General features: G+C 40.6%; 1 protein-coding gene across 1 annotated transcript in view; it reads left to right on the forward strand.

Annotated features, from left to right (window-relative positions):
- Positions 1–23,756, forward strand: part of ANO1 (anoctamin 1) — a 71,266-nt gene that overhangs the window by 43,566 nt on the left and 3,944 nt on the right. The window contains exons 9-25 of the mRNA XM_053945421.1: positions 125–180; positions 1,662–1,703; positions 4,754–4,818; positions 5,395–5,529; positions 6,793–6,953; positions 9,603–9,685; positions 11,315–11,326; positions 12,139–12,210; positions 15,327–15,401; positions 16,793–16,994; positions 17,482–17,593; positions 17,760–17,817; positions 17,906–18,006; positions 18,129–18,274; positions 19,383–19,535; positions 20,704–20,756; positions 22,342–22,526. Coding sequence (XP_053801396.1) covers positions 125–180; positions 1,662–1,703; positions 4,754–4,818; positions 5,395–5,529; positions 6,793–6,953; positions 9,603–9,685; positions 11,315–11,326; positions 12,139–12,210; positions 15,327–15,401; positions 16,793–16,994; positions 17,482–17,593; positions 17,760–17,817; positions 17,906–18,006; positions 18,129–18,274; positions 19,383–19,535; positions 20,704–20,756; positions 22,342–22,526 — 1,711 coding nt within the window. The remainder of the gene's footprint in view (positions 1–124; positions 181–1,661; positions 1,704–4,753; positions 4,819–5,394; positions 5,530–6,792; positions 6,954–9,602; positions 9,686–11,314; positions 11,327–12,138; positions 12,211–15,326; positions 15,402–16,792; positions 16,995–17,481; positions 17,594–17,759; positions 17,818–17,905; positions 18,007–18,128; positions 18,275–19,382; positions 19,536–20,703; positions 20,757–22,341; positions 22,527–23,756) is intronic.

A 23,756-nucleotide genomic window follows, 5' to 3' on the forward strand; every position in this document is an offset into this window, starting at 1 on the left:
ATGGCAGCAAAATCATTATCTGATCAAATGGCTGTTATTTTGAGGGAAATCTCCTGGAAGGATGATGAAGTGAGGCTCTCTAACCTTGAAATTATAAATAACTGTTATGTCTTTATTTTTCAAGGGATCACCAGTCTGCTTGCCAATGGAGTTTACAGTGCTGCATATCCTCTGCATGATGTAAGTGATCTCACAATATATTTTACACATCTGCTGTCTGTCACCAAGGAATCCCTCATGTGTGACATGTTGGTGGCATCATCCCAAACATGACTGACTTTCTTCTCACTTGTGTCATGACTGCAGTAACTTCTGCATGTTGTTTCCATCCCTCTGCTCGCTTTTAAGGAGTTCCCCACATCGGTTCTACATCCGATGATCATAAATTTGAATGTAACATTAGAAGAGTTGTTACAGTGTTTTAGCAAATGAAATTCTTCTGTTGTTTCCTGACCTTCTGCCCCCAAGATCTCTGGCACCAGTGTCAGGAAACACATTTATTCCCAGGGCACCAAGTAGCTGGTTTCCTTGGCCACATCTCCCTGTGGAGGTGTCAGTAGCTGTGTGTCCGTGCAACCAGGAAAAACCATAAGCAAGGATGTGATGTCACATATTCCATGGGGCTGGATGTGACTGCAGACCTTCCTGCTGATGAAATCTGCTTCTGAACAGCTCAGTGAGATGTCAAGAGTGTGTCCAGCTGTGGTGCTCATCGAGAGGGTCAGTGAGAGCTCGGGAATTCTGGTGGCACTCAAGACAAGCCAGGGACCCCCATCCTGTCAGAGGTGCACAGAGCTGGGTGCTGCTGTCCTTCTGATTTAGAGGTTCAGGGTGCAACTAGAAATGACAAACACATGCTCTTAGCCTGCAGAAACGCTTGGCAGATGTCACAGGGACTGGCTGTCACACTGCTCATGCCTGAGCTGAGTGTGAGTGTCCAAGGGCTGTGGAATCCAGTGCTGGTTTTCTGGCCCGGGATTTGAGGGTGAAGTGTGTCTTCCTGGTTTTCTGCTCTCCACACTCACACTGGTTTTACATGGAACTGTGAGAGCTTTATCTTGGAGCACCCAAGAGCAGAGCAGCCTCTCTGTCTGCCTGATGTTTGTCATATATGTCAGGACACTCAAACTACAGCAGTGCTGTGTAGAAATGGAGAAACTAAGGTTAAATAAACTTCTCTTCCTGTTCTTGCCTCTCATCTTTGGACAGCTGCTGATAGTCTTGCATAGAAGTTATTTATTGTCTTAGTTTGCTCAAAAAATAGCTCCAAATTAAAACCTCAAATCTAATCAGCTCTGAGTGTTTGGAGAGTCTGGAGAGGGAGCAGCTCTCTCAGCTGGTTCCTTCTCTTTCCAGTGGACTGAGCTGAACCCCAAATACCATGGCAATACCGCATCCTTTCCCCTGACATTTTTAGGCCACCTTTATCACTTATTCATTCCTTTTCCCCCCATGATAGACGCTATTGCTCTTTCCTAATGTGCCCAATGACAGAAGACAAAGTGTGCCATGACAAATGGGCTCCTAAAATACAGCATTATTTTACAGATTGCTTTTTCTGGTTTTGATGCATTAAGTGAGTGGGAGACGTGGGTATGCAGGATGCAGAGCAGTTCTTGGCACAACCCGCTGGATGACGCAGATTTTCTCTCTCTTTAAAGGGTGACTATGAAGGTGAAAACGTGGAGCCCAATGACAGAAAAGTAAGTTGATGCACAGAGGGGTCTAACATATTCACAAAAATCCCAGCCTGAAGAGTCACCTGTTGGAATCTGGATGTTTTTGCCAAAATCCCACAGAAAATGCTGTAAAAAGGCACTAAATGCCAAGCAGTTTAAGAAAAAAAAGTGCTTTGCAGCATTTAAATATGCCCAAATGTGGAATGTAGTGTGGATATGTATGAAATAGCCAGCTCAGTAATGATACATTTCATGCCACATTGGTACCAATATTGACATATGTTCAGATAATGTCATTTCAGGCCAGCTCTGATGAGAGAATGCTCAGTCATATTCTGCTATCTGTATTGGGCATAAATCCTGCTTCATTCTGCGGCATGAGGATCAGAACTGGAGGAGCGAGAGGCAGAGGTAGTTTATGCACATAAGCATAAAAATGATTGGGAAATATAGATATTGAAATTTTTTTAGGAATAAGAGGTCCTCAGCAATGTTTTAATGTATGCTCTGCAGCCAGAAGCTGTCCTGTGGGTGTACACGGAGGCATTGCATCACTTTTTGCTGAAGTTAATGCTTTAAATTGTGGTTTTATTGTCTGTGAAGTGAAAGACATTTGTTCACTGTGGTAAAACAAGTAGGAATTATCCTAAGGAAGTACTTTTCCTAAGGAAGTAGGAAGTAGTACTTTACAGTAAGGAATCATGAGCAAAAAAAAACAAATATTCCACCCTTTGTGGAAATGCTGATTTCTTAAATTCAAAGCTCAGTGACTTCATCCTCTCCATCACACTTCCCCAAAGGGTGGGTTTTGTCTATGCATCAGACAAAAACTGAAGTGGAGAAGTGACAACCAGTTCTCTCAGGAGGAGCTACTAAATTTGGGTGTTACATATGCTGGGGGTCTCAGTCCGAAATTTTGCCTTTCCTGTTTGTTTCATGTTTTGTTGGTTTTTTTTTTTTTTTTTTCCTCCAAAGAAATGCTCTGAACATTCAGTTCATAGGAAAAGCAGATTTAAAGACCTTCAAGCTTTATATATAAAAATAGGTTCCAAAAATTGACAGTGTGCTGGTCCTTCAGGTGCAAATGGCTCATCAAAAGGCAGTGAATGTTATTTCCCTCCCTCTATTGATTCGTGTTAAAAATACCACACATCTGTCTTTCCATTATTAAGCAACACATTGCTCAACTAAAAATAGGATGAAAGTCCATGTTTTCTGAAAGTGTTCAGATTATCTTCTGTGTTACTAACATCTCAAACCTCACAAATTCACTTATTTCACAAGTTCATTGTGTGCTTGGAAGTGTTTACCTTGGCTTTTGACTTTCAGTTCCATCAAATAATCTTTTGGTGTGTTTTGGCATGTCTCTTCTGGTTTCTTGAAGCTTTCTTTAATCTTATCCATCACTAGGCCAGGCCTGCGCCTTTTTTAACAAGAAAATTAAAGATTTGAGGCCTAGAAATGATGTAAATATTTAGGTCTAGTGTGCTGATCTCCTCTAATCATGGCTTTGAAGCTGTGCTTTGAATATCAGGCTGATAAATGTCAGGATAAATGAGATAATTCATTTGTACTTTAGGCACAAATCTGGTTTCGAGTTGCACAAAACTAAAACATGGCACTGATGCAAAATCTCCTCAGCTTAGTGTTTTCCTCATATGCCTGACCAGCTTGGATCACAGAAAAGGAATCTAATTTCCAGCATAAACTTAGTTTTAAAGATTAAATTTAAAAGAATATATATAGAAGGAAGGGGCTTAGCTAGTGCTGCATGTGGATGTTGAGGTATCCCAAATCATTCCTTCCCAGACACAGGCAGTTGGCCTTAAATCTTTGGAAAATGTGGTTGAAAGAAACCTAAAGCAGAATAAAAATAAAATTTGCAAGAATGTTGCTGTTTAACAAAGGCCTGCTGTTAAGTTTCAGTTCCTGCCCTTACTGTTGCGAGGAAATTAATAATGATTAATGATTTTGGGTTGCAGAGGGGAAAACCTATATCCCATTTACATTTTTGACGTCATATTTCTGTAAAAGCTGAGAAGCTGCTTTGTTGTTTTTCTGGGGGTTTTTTTAATGAGTCAAGCCATTTGTATAAGTACAGCAGTTCAGCTTGGAAATTCTCTGTTAATGATTTGGCAGGAGAATTCCAAAATTACTCTAGGAACATGGTTTGCTCTGGGACTTCTCTGTGATCAAGTGTGAGCAGGAGGAATGGGCATGGGCAGTGGCCAGGCTCTGGTCTGTGCTTTTCTTTTTGCTGAATTTCACTGGAGACATGTAGGAGTTTGACATCTGTCAAGTTTCCCATGATAAAATAGCCTGGAGTTTAGGGAATAACATCCTGTTTGGTCTAGAAACAAGATTAATCCTGTTGCCCTCTCTGCAATACTGGTACTGGTTTCGGTCTTAGCTCCCCATTGAGTTTAATTTCTTGTTCACTCTGTTGACTGAATTGAATGTGGGACGAAAGTGAGGTTTGAGAAGCACTATTTATATATTTTACAAAATAAAGGATAAGTTGAAGGTCTCAGAGGAACCTATTTTTGTGAGGCATTCACTTTTGCAAATCAGTAACAGGGATCATTGTTTTCCTTGGCCTACCTCCTGACAAAAAGGAAGAGTGGAAATCATTGGCTCCTTGTGGTTTAAAGCCGAAAAAAATTTTACATGCAGCCTTGGAAGCACCTCAGCCCAGCACCTCTTGCTGGATGCTGAATTATAGTGAAATGGCCTGAGGTTGTCTCAGGGGAGATTGCTGTTGGATGTCAGGAGAAGGTTCTTCCCCCAGAGGGTGGCTGGGCCTACGGATCACAAAACCAGCACTGCTGTCCCTGTCTCTGCTGTAGGTGTCCATCAGTCCAGCTGCTGAAGAGCCTGTCAACGTGCTGGAGTTCATCTCTCTGTTGGAGCATGCCAAACCATCACATTTACTTTTAATATTTAATTCAGGCTGCGTGTGTTGGCAGGATGTGGCCGAAACCCCGGCGTGGTGAGGCCTGTGGGCCCCGCAGTGGCTGAAGGAGAACCCAGTGGTGCTTTAGCTCTCACCCTTCTCTTGCCTTTCTGTTTTCCAGCTCCTGTGTGAGGAGTGGGCAAGCTACGGAGTGTTTTATAAATACCAGCCCATCGACCTGGTGAGGTGAGAGCTCAGTCCTGGGCGTGGAGTTTCCACAGGGCAGAGATGAAGCTCTGCAGGGATGCTCGTGCCCTGTGCCCCTGGGGGGATGCTGCCCTCAGTGCCCCCTCACCCTGGGGGATTCCGGAGAATGGGAAATTCACTGGGAGAAAAGGAGTTTTCTGTGAGTTTAGAATGTGCTCATATATCCCACATAGAGTGAAAGCTTGCAGGGGATATATTTTTAATAAATTTTGTTTGCTCATGATAAGACTCTCTGAAGAAAATGAGGTGCCTTTTAAAGAGGATTCACTCACAGAAGGTCCAAAGATACCAATTTCTACAGCAGAAACACAGTGGGGGGAAAAAATGACCAATGGGACAAACTTGTTTTCAGGGTGCCTGTATCTTTGTATAGTCTCCAAGCATCATGAGAAAGAGAGTCCTCTGAGAAGAAAAAAATTCCCACAGGTCATCAGATCTTACTTTCTCCATGCCTATTCCAGATGTGATTCATAATTTTAGCCATGTTATATTTTAAGAAATAGGAAACATATCTCTCTCATTTCTTTCTCTTTTTTTTTTCTAAATGTATTTCAGAAAATACTTTGGAGAGAAGATTGGGCTATATTTTGCCTGGCTGGGAGTTTATACACAAATGCTCATTCCAGCTTCAATTGTAGGGATTATCGTTTTTCTCTATGGCTGTGCAACTGTGGATGAGAATATACCCAGGTAAAACGGATGAATAAATAGATTCTGCTGTTGGAGGACACTTCAAGCTCAAAGTTGCCTCACTTTAGAAATGTTTTGTCAGTAATATCTAGGCCAAGTGCAGCTCAAATTGGGATTTCTTGTTCCTTGGTTTTGTCCTGTGCCACCCACATCCCTACACCCCAGTCCCCATTCCCATCTGTGCCAACTGGCTGTTGCAGCAGGATGGTGAGCTCCTAAAACTCTCCATCCTCACACTTCATCTTTTGGAAGCTGTGCTTAAAATTAATCCACCTCCATAGGCTCCCTGGTCTCAGCTTCCAGTAAGGCACGGAGCTCTCCCAAGAGCACAGAGCAGCCCATTTCTATCTCATTAGCATTCATTGTTACTATTACTTGGGCAGTTTGCATTGATGTCCTAAAAATAATTCTTGGCTGGTTGCTCAGGTGGTTGGGCTTTTTCCCAAACTCAGATCATTATGTTAAAACAAACCAGCAAAATTCTGCTAATGAGGGGGTTTGGTGCTTCCCAGCACAGAGTGCTGAGGAGGGCGTTGTGTGACAGAGAGATGCATCAAGAATATACATCCCTCAAATAAGCTACTGTGATCACATCAACAAAATCTGGATGTCCTCCTACTTTTAATCTTTCAGCAAGTTTTGTATTAAAACATTTTTAAAGCTCTCTGATTTTGCATTATTCGCCTTGCATGCATCATCAGCTGGAGATGCAAATTACACGGTTTGTACAACAAGCACCAGCCCTGAATAAAAAAGCAGATAATGGGTACCAAAAAATAGATTTAATTTTTTTTTGTTCATTAAGATTGCTTTGTAGTGCTTCCAACAGTTGAAGAAAGTCAAAGGGAGGGTCACTGTTGCTATTTCACAGATGGAGCACAGAGGAGATAAATTGGTTGAACTCCAGTCCCTTGATGTTCAGCACTTCCCTTGTACCTTATCTATCACTGTACTTTGTATTTCAAAGCAAGAGCGTTTTATTTTATTTTTAATTATTTTATTCTGTAAGATTTTAGAGTAGAAAGCATAGAGCCTTATGGCTTTCCAAATGTTCCCTCTTATTCCTTGGAATGGAAATTGAGCTGGGCCAGGAAGGAAGGAGGGAGACAGCCTTACATGAGGATTTCAGCCCCTGCAATGCTGTAGGATCGTATCCAATGATCCTACAGAAGCAGCTGCTGTCCAGAGAAGAAAAGATCACCAGAGCACAAAGCTGGAGCCATCCTGACCATGCTTTTCCCTTCTCTTGTTGCTTTGTTGCAGTATGGAGATGTGTGACCAGAGAAACAACATCACCATGTGTCCCTTGTGTGACAAAACATGCAGTTACTGGAAGATGAGCTCTGCTTGTGCCACTGCCCGTGCAAGTCATCTGTTTGATAACCCTGCAACTGTCTTCTTCTCAGTCTTCATGGCTCTCTGGGGTAAGAAGATCTATGCCTTGATGTTAAGCTTTTAATTATTGAAAATACAACAGGAAGAAACAGAGGAGATAAAGCAGTATATTTATACACAGGCAGTAAATGATAGAAAGAATTTATCTTTTTTTTTTTTTCTTCTTCATTTTTTTTTTTTTCTTTCCCATGAAACTGTGACACCCAAATTTATATTCTGGACTGGAGGCTAAAATTCAAAAAGTTGCTGAAGCTGAATAGCAAACGAAATTGTTAAGTATCTGTCATAAAACTGCTGCGTGGTATGTCAAAATTTCATTAACGGGATTGCACAGCTTGCCAAAAAAAAAAAATCTCTTTGCAGAGCCAGCTTCCACTTTAGAACATTACAGAAGAAATGTATTAATGTACTCTGGGGTTGAGGGGAGGGCTCTGGGGGGAAGTTTAATGGCCTTTAGCATCTTCAGGACAAACCAACATTGATTCCTGAGTGTGCTCCGAGATGCAATTAGGTTTATCAGCAGGCAGACATCATGCAAGAAGGCTGGGAAGAGGGAGCAGTGGTGGAGAGGGATTTTTCCTGATCCTGATGTTGCCCTCATGCTATGAGCCCTTTCTGGGCATGTCTCTGGCACTTGGTCTAACTATGAACCCTCTTTGTGACGATGTCTTCAGGAAGGGTTATGGAGGACTTCTCCCCTCCCTGTTGGGGGAGGGATAGGGAACCTCCTTGCTCCAGGAATGGGCTTTGGGGGAGAGGAGCTTTGATGGCCACATATTCCCAGCAGCAGTGAGAGCAGCACAAGCCCTCCTGTACACCTCATTGTGAATTAACATAACCTGTTCTGGATTATATTTCATCCTAATAATACACCCTGAGTTTTTATCTCTTCCAGTACACAGGGAACTGTTTGTACATTACCATTCATCTGAACTGATTTAAGTACAATTCAGCACAATTTAATTTTAATTTTTGGCCAGGATCTGTGTTTGGGATAACATTGTTTTAGATGCAGCACTAAGAGGTTATTAGCAGGTACCACAAGGAAAGTCAAGTGTCAGCTTTGGTCTCCCTCATTTACCATTTCTGGGAGCCCCACATGGATCTTGGCATGTTATCCTCTTGTCCTAAAAGTAAAAGTTTGTCTCCCTTTCCACAGCAAGCAACTCTTCATCCATTTTTTTACACTCCTGTGCAAAGTAAGGCAGATTGGCAGAAACCAGGTTCTGGGCCCTGCACAAAATCTGAAAGGGATTTGAAGTGGGATGTCAAACTTCTCAAGCTTCATGGAGTCAATACCAAGTTTTATTGTGGTACAATCCCATATATACCAAACATTGTTTCAAAAAGATCTTTTTCAACTGGGAAACTAAGAACTTTCTCCACGTAGCTTTGAATTCGTGTTGTTAAATTCACCTACAGTTGAAACAGGAAAATGCAGATGCTCATGGTAGAGCAGGGATGCAGCTGCCTGGCACCTTCCCCCAGGTATCTCAAAACAAGCCTGGATTCCAGACACTTTCCTCTCCTTTTGCCCTGCTGTAAGCCAGTGCCACGGGAGGATTTCCAGCAGCATCTCGTTCATGTTCCATATCTCTGGCTGTAAATGGAAGCTGCAGCCCCCAGCCAGTGTGAGAATTTGAGGAGAGGAGAGGCAATTCCAGGTCTCTGAGACGGGGGCCCTCTCAAGACACAGCTCTGGCCACCCTGATTCACAGGAAGCCTGTGGCTTGTGAAGGGGCTCAGCTGTAGCTTTTCCACATGAAAGTTTCGCTTGGAAGGCGAATGAATGTCATGGCCCCAGCCGGGGTCCAGTCAAGAGGGTGTCCTCTCCTCTCTGTTCAACTTTCTTACCCTCTCCCTGCTTCTGTTTTTTCTGGATACAAACGTTTCTGAGCACATCTGTTAATACTCACTGTGGGAAGCTCCCCTGGGAACACCATTTCTTGGTAGACTTGCCTCTTTCATAATCACTTATTTATTATACAACACTGGTGTATTCCCAGCATCTAAATATGTCCTCTGAGAACTCGCTCGGTCTCAGGGGCAGATAGACTGATATAGACTGGGATCATTCATGGGGACTCAAGATTCGCTTTAACGAGGTTTTTTTCTCTGAGCCTTCTCCATCAAAGAGAAAATGGCTGGGTTTTTAATGATTAAAACTCTTAAAGGCTTCCTCTTTCACACTTTCACAAGAGTGTTTGGGTTTGAGTGTGATGATTAGAGCAAATTACTCAATTGTGACCACTAGGTGGATGTAATTATAAGGATATAAAAATGCTTTATCTTGATATCTTTGAGAGAATAACTCTGCCATCCATACAAGTGAAATAATTCCTATTTTGTACAGATAAGATTCAGGTTTTTTGGATTCACAGATGAAACTATACACAGTTGAAGACCATTAATATTATTAGTCATACATACAAATATTTAAATAATTTTGGCTGCCTGCCTTTCTTAGACCCCTTAAAAATTGCAGGTATCTTCCTACATGAAGCTGTGGATGTAAAAAATGCCCTTTTTTCAGCTCACCTGAAAAAAGGTGATAAACCTGATAAAACATTTGGCTCCTGGCATATCAGTGTTTCCCACCCAGACCGGATTGTTGAATAAAAGGAAACAGAAATGAAGTTATGTGGTAATCTGTGTCACATGTTAAACTGTTGTTTCAGCTGCCACCTTTATGGAGCACTGGAAGAGAAAACAGATGCGCCTCAACTACAGGTGGGACCTGACTGGGTTTGAAGAGGAGGAGGTTTGTTCCTTCAGTTCTGACTCTTTGCCTTCCACCCTGCTGTTGCCCTGACCTTACAGACTTTGCCTCATGTTCCTGGGAGGGTTCCATCCTACAGGAGGAAGGAAAATCCCTATACATGAACCGTTTGAGGTTTTTATAGCAAAGGCATGACTAGTCTGGTCCTGTTGCCATGGGAATGTAATTGTATAGCCACAAAATGTGATTTTTTTTTTTTTCCTTTTTGAAGTGTGGGGTCACACCTAGCAGTGTAGGCATGGAATATACAGCTCAGGCCTTCTGCTGGGCTGAAGTCAGGGTGCCAAGAGCCAAGGACCTCATTCATCACACACTGCTGTAAATCAGAAATGAGTGCATTGAAGCTGATAAAGTTACAGTGCTGTAAAAAAAGCACTGAAAAATTCCTATTAACTTTAACGATGCAGGATCAAGCCCTGACTTGGAAAATACCTCAGAAAGCATTGCCAGACATGTGGGCTTGACGCATGGGGAGGGACATGGTGTGGAAGTGGTAGAGTTTTTTGCAGTGGCTAAAAAAAATAAAACAAAAATAAAATAAACCTCTGGCCAGGTTTATTCTAAATCTGCTGAAGAGCATAAAGGAGAAAAGGGCCAAATCTGTATGAAAAAGGATCTTCAAAATCAATTAACTTTTAGAAAGAGAGGAGAGAAAATCCTCAGCTGAGAAAGAGTTTCCCACCTTTTTGGTTTCGGTTTTGCCGCTTTACAGAAAATATAGGAGACACCTTCCCGGAGCAGAGTGCAGTCCCAGTCCCCAGCCTTGCCCTGCTGTTGTTATTAAAAGAAGTATGACCTCCCTTGTCATGTCTCTAGATGTCCTAAATAGATACACAACAAATACTGCTCACGTGAAACACAAACCTCAGCAGCCCTCCCTGGCTTTGACACCCTGCAGCTCGCTGAGCCTGGCAGCCATCGCTCCCCTCTCCCCAGAGCCTTTCTGTAGGAATTCTCTTCCCTTAATTTCTTTATCTCCTCCATAATATGTTTAGGTGCCCTGTGCCAGCAGCCTCTGCACTGGTCCATACCTATTTACTGGGGGAGAATACAGGGATTTATTTCCTGGACATTATATACTCCTTTATTTTTGGTAACTTGTTAGCATCCATGAAAGTGAAGAGGATTAAGTGTATCTTTCCAATGGCAGCTTCACATCTGAGTTCAGAGCTCTGCACAGCCAAACCAGCAGCTGTCAATTACGTATACTTTATTCTGTGGTTTTGGTGGTCAGTGATAAATAATACAGCCTGGGTTTTTTCACAGTATTTAAGGTTCTCCTGTTGCTGATTTGGGGGAAACTTAAGCTAAAGTCATATTGAACAGTCGGGGTTTTGAGTGAAATGCTGAAGCTCAAAGTGTCTCATTTTCTGGTGTTTTTATGGATGCCAGGTTCACACAATAGTTGCAGTAATGTTAATTAATATAGAACATGAATAGACTGGGTTTTCTCTGGTAGTGTCTAACCATCCACTGTACCTATGTTTGTTTCATGTAACTTTTAATATATAAATACAATATGACCTGGAACAGTTCAATAATCAAATTTTTGTTTATTTGTTTTTTTGTTTTTTTCTTGTTTTTCATGGTTTTTTTTCTGGTTTCCTGAAGGAGGCAGTCAAGGTTTGGAAAACATTTTTTTTTTAAATTGCTCCTACCTTTTTTATTCCATGTCTACTGATGAATACCATCTTTTGATCTCCATTTCTCCTTTTTCGAGCATCAGATTTTCTTTGGAACTCCCACTGATTGCTTTGCCTTTACACCCTTCCCCTCTCCACTTGTTCAGACTTTTTTCAGCTCCGTTCTGTTTCCCATCCAATGCATAATTTTGAATTCTGACTCTTTTATGAATGCATAATTATCGGGAATTCTGAACCCATGAATCTTCCTCAGTCTTTTGGCTGTCTCTTACTTCCAAGTGTTTCCTGCACCTTCTCCTGCAATGCAGACAGAGAATCTGTGGATGCTGTCCAGGACAGAATTAGGGGAACACCCCAACTGTCAATTTTATGGCATCCCAAAGACAAGTATTTTGCATACTTACAGCAGAAAATTAATCCCCTCATGAGCTGAGGATCACTGAAATTAGTTAATGACATTTAACTTTTTTCAAAAACAGAGGTAACTAAAATCATCATGAGCCATGCTGTCTGCAGGTTATGCTGCATATCTCATATATTAAACGTAATCTACACAGCACTGCACATTGCTGTCCAAATTGTTCTGCAGCTGCTCCTGTAGACACAGGACTTAACTTTTTTTTTTTTAAATTATAGTCAATTATCGATTGACATGAATGACATACCAAGTGAATTGGAATTCAGTTAGAAAACTCAGAAATTACCAAGAAATCAACCTGCAGAGAGTTCATCTGTAGCTAATAGAGAAAATAAGTAATGTTGCTTTTTTATTAAATATGACTTCTTTCACAGGATCATCCAAGAGCAGAATATGAAGCAAAAGTTTTAGAAAAATCATTGAGAAAAGAACACAAACATAAAGAGGTATGGTAAAAATATTCATTTGTTTCACTTATGAAAAAGAAGGTTGTTACAGCAGGCAGTGACCCAAGACTAAGAAATAGGTAAAAAGTAGTCAATGCTCATTGTGTTTAAGTTCCAGGTGTCTTCATCTATACATGAGATGCTCAGGGTCTGTGAGGCACAAAACTTGATTAAATCTAGAAATTACTTTACTAATTAGATTCAGGAGTGTGGCTCAGGGAAACTAACATAGCCTCATTAAAGAGGTGCTCCTCTAACACTAATAAATCAAGTTTGAGAAAACTGTAATAAATCAAGTTTCAGAAAACTGTGACAAACCATCTTGTTCTGTGCAGTAAAAGTACCTAAAGCCTCTCAGGAGAAGTTCTCTGTCTTGCTGGACTTTCTCTGCAAATAAAAATATTAATGAAGAGTACTAACTCCAATTTTCACGCCAAATTCCAGCTTTGGCAATAACTTTCTGCCTTTTAAAAACACAGCTTCCCCTTTTATCCCACTGAACAAGGCAGTGCTCACTTCTGCTCTGAACTTGCTCTTGACATCACTGTCAGAAAGGTGCTGCCTGTCACCCCAGGAGCACCTGCCTCTTGCCAAGGGATGGTGCAATCCCTACAAGCAGCTTCCCTGCCCTTTCATTGGAGCTGGAATTCCTTTCCTGTCAGCAGCAGAATGATTGGGGAAAGCTCCTTTTCTCCCCTGCACGCTGATGCCCCCATCCTACCCGAGGTTACTCCCCCTTCACTGCAAGAAGTGAGCCATTTGTGTGCTGTGGTTTTCTTGAGAACAGTAAAAACTCTAACATAAAATTTGGCAGTATTTCCTCTCTTGTGTCTGTTGCCATTGCCACCACCCTAAATTGGGATTTTATGACAATCCTGTGAAAATACAACTGCAATAGCATTTACACTATTTAGGGGCAGCACATATAGATGAGTGTTAAAGTAAATTTATACTTGAGTACCACTGGGCCCCTCTTAACAGATGCTACAGAGTTGCTGGTGGTGTGTTCCCATTAACCTACAGGATGCTGCGTGTAAGAGGTTCAGGGCCACAAGCAAGTCAAATCCCTTTTTAAATCCCTTGCAGAAGAGAAACAGTTTGGGTTGCTGCACTATGATAGGCTGGGTAAATGATTTTGATACAGACTACTGTATTCCACTAACAACCTGGAACTTGCTCTACTTTTGAGTATAATCAGAATTCGGGTCTTAAATGTGGAAGACTAATCAGACAATTAATGAATGGTGGCCCTCTAATACTGGGGAATGGAAGTTGAGCAATTAAGAAAGGATTTTTTTTTTTTTTTTAACCAGACTATTTATAAGTTTTTGGGCTGTTGTTCAATTTGGATGTTACTAATTTGGGAAACATGAGAAAAAGAGATTTTTTCTGAAAGACTTGTGGTTATCTTTTATTGGGATCTAGTGTGTTAAAGTTCAAATTTGACAGTTGTAACACTTAGAAACATTCTTAAAGAAAAAATATCTAAAGCTAAACCAAAATTGCTTATAACTTTTTCAAGAGCAGTCTAATTAAAAGAAAAAAGTTATAGGAAAAAAAATTTGCACATTCCTTACACCTTATAAAATTGAAAGCAGAGCACAATCCTATATTAAAAAGGGAATATCATTTGCAGGATTGCCTGATGTTCCCTAGGATTTGGGGCAAGCATTTCTCTTTTGTTGCTGTTACATGTTATTAACTTAAAGCTGAAACACAAAACCTTAACCAAGCTAACAGAACATTCACTTGTGCTAAAGTGCTGTGTCAGTAGAGAATATGGAATTAATTATTGGAATTAATTGAGCAGTGCTTTGTAATGCCACATTTCCCGACCCTTTTCTGTTTCCTTTGACTGCCGATCAGAAGCACCAATATTTTCCAGAAGAGACAGCAAACAAATGGAGACAAAGAGTTAAGAAAGTCATGGCTGGGGTGAAATTGGTTCTTTTAATACAAACTTATGAAGAAACTCAAATTATGAGTAATTATGGAAGACACAAATCAATTTGGTTTTGGCTGTTGAACCTTTGTTTAATATTCACATTCAGTTCTGGGTTTCTTCCCCTTCCTTGCCTCATTCCTGCAGCACTTTTTGGGACACTGCTCTATGAGTTGGGAATGGCACTGCATGGCTAATCTTAGATTTCCCATCCTGGATGTTATGTTTTGCAGAGCAGCATGGGCCATGTGTTGAAAGAGCTGCTTGCACTTCCTTGAGACAACGTGCATGTCATAAAAACAGAATTTGAGCAGTATTTTTATGTGCATTACAACGTGTGCATCATCCTCTGAGATGTTCCTTTTGCTGTTGATTTTCTGGTGTTTCAAAACAATTCCGGGCATCCAAGTTTGTGAAGGACTTCAGAGGAGCAATGCTCTTCTAAATGAATATTTTGTAGCCAAAATTCAGGCAATGGCTGATTGACTGGGTTTAGGGAATTCAGAGGGTATAGAGAGTTGTTATATAGAAAATAACAAAATGGTTTGGGTTGGAAGTGACCTTAAAGATCACCTCTCCAGCCCCCCTTCTATAATTCCTATTACTGTAGTCCATTGAATACTGTGGGAATAGCCAAGTAAAATTAAAAATCACTCATATCAAAGGAATTTTAAGTCTTGTCACACACCAAAACTTAATCTTCCTGTCAACTGAGTGTTCACCTTGGAGCTACTCTGTAGCATGAATTCATTTAATATTTAAATCTGTATTTCAGTGGAGGCAGTGGTGCAACAGCAGAACTGCAAATATTAACTGTGGAAGAGGAGAGGAAGGAGGGGGATTTTTGTAGGGAAAGCAAAAGAAAATATTTAACAGCAAGAGAGATCTTACTCCATGGTTTATGACAGCCGATTTGCACGTTTCCTTCAAAAAGTACACAGACAAATCTGGTTTATTTATACTCCCAGTGCAGGCACTTGACCAGTCTGAACCTGGATACGGAGTAAACAATTTGCCTGTGTGGAATTGTGACTGTAAACACTGTGTCTGCATCTTCTAACTGGTTGTGGTTTTGCCAGCCTTTTCTTCCCCCTCTCTGTTTTCATCACATGTGCAGAATCGCACTCTCTTTATTAAATGTACCCTTTTTTTCCCCACCAAAAAAAAAATTTAGACGGATAAAGAGAAGCTGACATGGAAGGACCGTTTTCCAGCCTATTTAACCAATTTTGTTGGCATCATCTTCATGGTAAGCATCACCTGGCAAAACCTGAAATTTTTGTTACTGAATCATTGTATGGAAGAGAAGTGACAGGAAACTTTATCAGGTAGATGTAGTTCAAATTGGCCTTTTTCTAGTGAAAAAATTCAAGCATTTTATTGGTTTATGATCTGAAATCTTTTCAAGGGGTTGAATTTCTACTTTGCTGTCTTTTTCCAATAAAGACAAAAGAATACTAAATTAGGGGAGGGGAAAGTGAGGGCACAGAAATAGAAATTCCCACACCACTGATGGGATGAAGCTTAAAAAGTACAGTGAGCCCTCTCAGAAAGTGGTCAGGAAGTAGAGACCAACATCATTTTTATAATCAAACTTTAGGAAATAACTGACGTTCCCAGTTGCGATCATAATTGCAGTGATTTTTAATAAATCAGTCAAACTTGGAGCTATACCATCTAACAGGAGAATTGCAAACAGAGCACTTAATTCAAGGAAAAGGTAAAATAATGATGAGAACAGCCTTCTTCCATTTGTTGATAAAGCATCAGCATTTAAAACAAATGTTGACAGAAATAATAATAATTCAAGTTATGGAACAGATTGGCAGATATATTGAAAAAAGTGTAAACCCTTTCCAAAGGTAAAATTTCCCAGACAAAGTCAATGAATTTGGAATTTAATTAATAGGGATTTAATTTTAGGATTGAGTTTTTTAGATATTTGTATTTTCAGACAACAGAAATGCAACAAATCTCATATGCTCAGCTGAAGAATCAGTACCTTTTAAGAATCATGTTTTAAAATCATTCCTCTATTTAAGCAATGAAAAATTGAGAGAAATTTTACTGTGCCAGGAAATGTGTTGATTTAATCAGATTTAATTTCAGTTTGTGATTATGAGAGCACAGTGAGACTGTCTAAGGCTGGTCTGTAGAGTGAAGCTGAAATACTCCTATTTGTTTCAAATTTTGGTTTTTTTGTTTATCACAGAGGAAACACCATGTATATATGCTGCTGGTGTCAGAGCTGAAAGCGAGCCCACTAATACTTTCCATATTAGTATTTATATTAATTACAATTATTATTTATATTCATTAGTAATATATAGTATTTTAGAATTTATTTATTAGTAATATGTAGTATTTTTTAATGCTGCTAAGCATGGAGCTTACATTTAGGTGCCTTTAAAAAAAAAAAGCCTTTTGCCTGCGATTGTGGCATCATGGTGCCATTCTTTTTCCTGTGATTTTCAAGTTAAAAAGGGGGCTTCTTTTCCACAGTTCATCAAGGCCTTAATGCAGTATTGGGTGGACTTGGGGTGTGGCCCAGAGGTCCCATTTTTAAGGTTATTTCTAAACCCCAAACAAAGTGTTTGAAGGCAAACCTTTGGTAAGGTTTTGGCCGGTTCTTCCTCGCAGGTTGGGCTGACGTTCGCCATTGTGTTCGGGGTGATCATCTACAGGATCTCCACGGCTGCTGCCCTGGCCATCAGCTCCACGCCCTCGGGGCGCTCCAGCGTCCGCGTCACCGTCACCGCCACCGCTGTCATCATCAACCTGGTGGTCATCATCATCCTGGACGAGGTGTATGGCTGCATCGCCAGGTGGCTCACGCAGATCGGTGCGTTGGAACCCTCAGCTTGCCGCAAGAGGGTTAAATCAGAGCACCCAGACCGCTGGGGCTAATGAGCAAAGCCAAGGACAGTCACATTTGTGCCTAAAATTCCACTGTGGAACTCTTTTTTAATTATTATTATTATTATTTCCAAGAAATTGTCAGTAACGAAAGGTCCAGAAATCTTTTCAGGTCAAGTTTTTGCACATCTACAAATGATTGTCATGGAGGTCAGGCAGGTGTGGAACTAAATTGGAATTGCCATTGTAACGTGTCTGACTGGTGGGGACCCTCAGCAGATTGACCACTGACCTCAGTGCAGGCATACTGCTTTTATATATATATATATATATATATATATAACTTTTTTATATATATATAAATTCCTTTGTTTAACAGGTGGCTGATGATGTTCTCCAAACCCCACATTTATAAGATCTTGAAATATTTCCAGATAGGATAATGTTTCTCATCCATGTCCCATTGGTTCCAGAGGTACCAAAGACGGACAAGAACTTTGAGGAGCGGTTGATTTTCAAGGCTTTCCTGCTGAAATTTGTCAATGCCTACACCCCCATTTTCTACGTGGCTTTCTTCAAAGGCCGGTGAGTGATGGAAGGGCTGTTCAGGGTTTCAGCTTCTTGGAGGCCTTTTCGGGACTGTACATTACATGGTCCCACTCAGAGGCATGGAGTATGACATAAATTACTTTAGGAATCAAATATTGAAAGTATAAAATCCATCTGATGTTTTTAACTCATTGTGCCCTAGATTTGTTGGACGTCCAGGCGACTACGTGTACATTTTCCATTCCTTCCGAATGGAAGAGGTAACTGAATTTCTATCCTGTCTGGGATCATGTTGGATGGATGGGGTGGAGGAGGTGTTCTGACTGAACTCTCCTCTGTCCACCCCAGTGTGCTCCAGGAGGTTGCCTAATGGAGTTGTGTATCCAGCTCAGTATTATCATGTTGGGCAAGCAGCTGATCCAGAACAATTTGTTTGAAATTGGCATCCCGTAAGTAGCAACTTCTGTGCTTTCTTACTTTAATTATTGTGCCTGGTAATGTAAAACAACTGAGAAATGAGCATTGAGTGAGCAGAATGGAGTGCTCAGCAAATTGTCTCAATTTCCCTCAGAAAAATGAAGAAGTTTATACGATACTTGAAATTGAAGCGTCAGCGTTCTCTAGACCATGAAGAGCACATGAAGAAAAAGCAGCGCTATGAAGTGGACTATAACCTGGAGCCCTTTGCTGGACTTACCCCTGAGTACATGGAAATGAGTGAGTGAGGTGGAAAAGAAGGCATTTTAAACTGTAATTATTGTGACTAATTGGGATGGAGAGCTGAGCTTTTTGAAATGTACATTCAGCAGACAGTGGATATGAAATAACTGAATTATTAATGTGTGCAGTCTTGGACTAGAGTGTGTTTCAGCCTGGCTGCTGGAGGGCTGAATTGTGCTCTCTGCTGTTTGCAAGCCCTTACTTTAGAATAATATTTTAGATATTTTCTTTCAAGCCACGTAACACATCACTGTCAAGTTTCAAATGCAAATGATTAAGTGGCATTTACTTGAGATTGTGAGGCATATTTTACCATCAGTTGAACCCTCCACTGGAAGTTAGTTCAGATTTTATTACTTCCACACCATAGTCCTTTATCTGATATCTGAAATAAATTTTCTGAGAGCAATGCATGTCTGTAGACCTGGTTGTACTTGACAGATCACATAGAATTTTTTTTTTCAAGTAGTATCTTATGTTGAGTGAGACAAATTAGAATATCTGGTGACCTTGATGTTCAGAGTACTTGAAGCAGATGAGAATTCAGTGGTACAAACTGAATGGCCACGCTGCGAGTTCCTAAAAATAAGAAAAGAGCTGTTACTGAGATCAGCATTTGGAAGTAACAGGAGAAAGATGGGCACTGGCAGTACCAGGATGAGCATGACATCCACACAAAAAGCAAATATGATCCCAGGTTATAGGAAGTAAGTTATTCCTGTCAGAGGCAGGAATCAGCCATGTCCTTTCCAAAGCTTCCAGTGAAAGCCAAAATCTGCCAGGTGGAACATGGAAAGCTTAGGTAGAGCCAGCACAGTCACTGCCATAATCCCACTCCTTCAGGTAACTCCTGTGCCAGCTTTTCCCACAGAAGAATTGTTTTAGGAGCTTCCCCATCCTTGTGGTTACTATTGCCTTGCCTTTTACAAGGCCCTTCCATACCCAAACAGAGCAGCCACCATGCAAACTGTGCCTGACACAGAAAATGGGATTGAGTCTCCCAGAACTCGTCACCTTGTCAGAATTTAGGGGCTGGCACTGATGTGGTGATGGGTACATTTGGTAAATACTAACAGGCACTGAAAGGTTTTCTTTTTCTTTCCAGTTATCCAGTTTGGGTTTGTAACTTTGTTTGTTGCCTCCTTCCCGCTGGCACCTTTGTTTGCTTTATTGAACAACATCATTGAAATCCGTCTGGATGCCAAAAAATTTGTTACTGAGCTGAGGAGACCGGTAGCAGTGAGAGCAAAGGATATAGGTAAGTTGATATTGTTATTGTATCCCTGTTTGTTTATTCCTGGATTGATGGCAGGATATTATTATGCTGAGCTAATTTCAATAACAGGGAGATATTTATAGGAAAAGTCAAACCATTCAGCTGTGGCTTACCTGTGAATTGTCATAATGTATTGAGGCTTTACCTTTAAAATAGGAAGACCAAAGCTTTAAATTCAAATGAATATTTCATTAAGTAAATATTATCACTTTTTAAATCGAAGTGATCAATGCAATAGCAAAATATCTCACAGGGTTCTGACTTCAACAGCCCTTCCTGGCAATGCAGTTTTCGTGCAGAAGCAAAAATTTCCACATTTAATAACTCTGCACTGGCCTCAGAAATACCCTTGGGAATGAGAGGAGACTCAAAAGTCTGTGGGTAGATGTATCCCTTTGTCCCTACTCAGCAGGAAGGTTGGAAGGGTGAAAACTGCAGTGGATGGAGCTGGAGCTGGGCTCTGTGCCTGTGTGGGGACAAAAGCCCAGTCCTGCCCTTACAGGGGGACTCACACTACGGGTGTTTGTAATGAGGGAGCTGCTTCTCCCAAATGCTGCTTAATTATGAATTAAAAGCTCATTGAAATAAAAATAAAAGTAGAAATAAAATAACTGTGCATGTTACAGAGCCAAGCAGCAAGAGCAGAGAAGTTTATCTGTTATTAAACTCTAAGTTCATTCTACTGCAGTACAGGCAGAGTTTTTCCTTGGGCTCATCCCTGTGCCCTAGGAGCACCCTAGACTTGAAGAACACATCATGTTTTGCCATGACTTTGCTTTGGGGGTGTTTTGTGGCTCCCTGATTTGATGCTGCAGGTTCAGGTTGCTGGTGGAGATGACTGGGAGGGTGATGTTGATTTTTTTTTTATCATGGTGGGGGTTTGGTTATTTTTTTATTTGTTAATTGAAATTCATTGCAGTTTAAGCCCATTTTTCAAAACTTCAAAAAAGAAAAAAATAGATGCCAAAATATAATTGGGCTCATTTTGCTTGCATGCCATTAAATTAATTTTTTATAATTTGTTCTTTCTCTAATTAAAACATAGCTAGCTCAGCACAATCATACATGCTCCTAACTCTGTTAACTGAAGATGTAATTTATCTCATTTTAAGGACGAGAACAACATTTACATGTTTGTCTCCTTCCTCAGGAATCTGGTATAATATCCTCAGAGGTATTGGAAAGCTTGCTGTCATCATAAACGTAAGTCAATCAGCATGAATTAAATTTGAATTCAATAGGCTGGCTTTTCCATTCTGCTCCATTAGTTTTATTTCAGTACAAAATCCCTTCAATCAAGTGAAAGTATATGACTGAGAAATTTTTGGAAATATTTGAGGATGAGTTGCTGTATTTATTTTCAAGCTGTGATAGCAGTAGCAATTTAAAATAATAAGTAGTCACTGCTGCTTTTTTCCAGAATGTTTTTGTAAAACAGTTCTCTCCTTCAAACAAATATGACCACAGCTGCTTACTTTTACTCTTTCAAAATACTATCAGTAGCATAAGACGTATTTTTTAATTTCAGTGCTATTTTGGGTAAGGTGAGAACCAGTTCATCTCCTCAGAGTGCAGAATCCCTCCACTGAAAATCTGCCCTCGAGCTGTGTTGCCCCCACTCAGAGAGCTTGGAAAATCCTGGGGAAAAAAAAAAGTTTATTTCAATATTTCACAAAAATTTAGCAGGCCTTAATATATTAATGCATGTACTTCTGCACTATTCTATATGAATACACATCCACAATGATCATCCTCCTTGCACCCCAGCTGAGGGAAAGATGAAAACAAAGGCCAGCTGAAATTCAATATGTTTGCAGTGCAGCAAAGCAGGGGCTCTCTAGGGCTTATGGCCACATGGCCATGGACTCCCTTGGGGGTTTTTTACATTATCCAGATTTGAAATCCCTTCATTTTGTCCCCAGGGTTCTGTTGTGCTATGGCAAACCCATTCTTTTGGTATGCTGCCTTAGTTTGTCTTTCCCATTTCTCCTCTTTTCCTTTGGAAATAATTTCTCTGTTTTTCTCTTTTGTTCTGTGTAGTCTTTCCTCGTCAATACCCAGTGTTAGTTTTCCCTCTTTGATCAATGTACTGCTCCTCTTTACCATAAAATAAGTAAAACATTTTGTACTCTTTGTTCCACATGTACATGAGATTTATGCCAGAGGCAATGTTTCATAATGATGATAAATGAGGATGGCTAAAGTCATGAGGAACTCAGCCCAATTGGCTGTCATGCCTTTTCCCCCATGATCTTTTCAGAAAATTTTAAATAACTGGATGAAATGCAACTTTTGTGACCATAAAAATAAAACTGGGCTCAGTCTCCTCATCCTTTCATCCTGATGAAGTTAAGAACCGCACAAAATTAACATTCTTTTGCAATGCAATGAGACTTTGAAGAGTCAAATCACAGTTAGATGTTTGCAGGACGGAAAATCAGATGGAAATGAATCAATTGGACCTTGTTCAAGGCAACAGGGAGAAGCTGTGACAGGGACACAGGGAAGCAGAGCTGTGGTAGCTGTCCTGTGGTGCTGGGGGGTACAGCTGCTCCATTTATGGGGGCCCAGGTTGTCACCCACGCAGACACCTCAGCTGGCGTGGCACTGCTCCGGGGAATATGCTGTACCTCAGGAGAGTGGGCAGTGAATAATCCCTGTTGGTGCAGTGAATGCTCCACTTTCAGGGCCCTCAGGCTCCCCTGAGTGGTGTGAGTAGTTGGTTGAGGATGTGATGAAGTTAAGCTCTGCCTGGGTACCACGCTCACTCTTTACTCTTGTGGCTCAGGCATTTGTGATCTCATTCACATCCGACTTCATTCCACGCCTCGTGTACCTGTACATGTACAGTGAGAATGGCACCATGCATGGCTTCGTCAACCATACACTATCCTCTTTTAATGTCAGCGATTTCCAAGCAGGAACAGCTCCCAACGACCCCCTGGATCTTGGCTACGAGGTTCAGATATGCAGGTACTCTCTTGAATGATTGCTAATGCCAAGTGTTCTCACAGCTTGCTAACAATGTGGCAAATTGTTAGCAAAAGGCAAATTCTTACATTCCTGGGGCAGATTCTTTGTATTTTCAATACCTTTTTAGCACCTTGCTAGCCTTTTATATCAGACGGATCCATTGCCTTGAAAATCTTGCTTACATATTAAGTAATCACAGACCTGAATATGATTTACTGCTTATTTTGGGAAATGGGGATTACTGTTAGTTAAATTCAGTGCTTGTCCATGCAAAGATTTTTATTGTTATGGATTCCCTTTTCCAGGAAAGGAGACAAATAATAATGAACAGCACCGTGATGCTTTAAGGGAAGAAATTTATATCACTCTGATGTGTCATGATATAATGACCATAGCCTCTTTTTTTTGTTCAGTTTCCAGTTCCTGATGAGAGCAGTAGCATCCTTATCTGCACTGGAACTTAGGACTTATTTATAGCGTCATCACACAGGAGAAATTTGCATGCCTGTGACAATTCATATCTATTCTTCTCATGTTTAAAAAAAAATTGTGGTTACCTATTTCAACTAATATATTCTTAGAACTGGGCATCAAATCCAAATCTGACTGTGAAAGCACTTAGACCAGCAAAGCTGAAAGGGGGACAGCAAAGGGAGGAAGAGGGAGAGGAGAGTAAGGAAGGAAGAGATATTCCAGGGGAGAAAGAAACAAAGATGACTTTGATACATGCATAGTAAAAAATCACACTAACTGGCCAAGTAAAAAACCTTGCCTTTGAATCATATTATTTTATATTATATTCTTTATGCATTTGAGTAGTGCAAGTTGATATGGTGAAATTACCTCTAAACAGAAAATTCGCTCAGAGATGAAAGCAAAACCAACCCAAACTGCATTTGCAGTAGCTTTGATTGCTCTTACTTTCTCCTGGTTTCCTCCTGCTGCTCTCTGGGCAGAGGTTAAGCAAGGTTGGCAAACATTTTTCAGCACAGAATGGAAGTGTTGGCATCGTGGTCGAAAAGCAAAATGCCAGATTTATTTGCTTTCCACTCCCGGCCTCTGTCTTCTTTCAATCCCATACTTATCCCAAGGATTTTAAAATAATTTGAAAATGCAGAGCCTTAATTCTTTCAAAATATTGACAGGATGCTGTGGTTTTGAATTTAATGTATTTTTCTTGGTCCTGTTTATCAACACATAGATTTTCCATAAGCCATAGCTAAGGAAAAA

This window comes from Vidua chalybeata, chromosome 6, assembly GCF_026979565.1.
Source record: "Vidua chalybeata isolate OUT-0048 chromosome 6, bVidCha1 merged haplotype, whole genome shotgun sequence".
Lineage (NCBI taxonomy): Eukaryota > Metazoa > Chordata > Aves > Passeriformes > Viduidae > Vidua > Vidua chalybeata.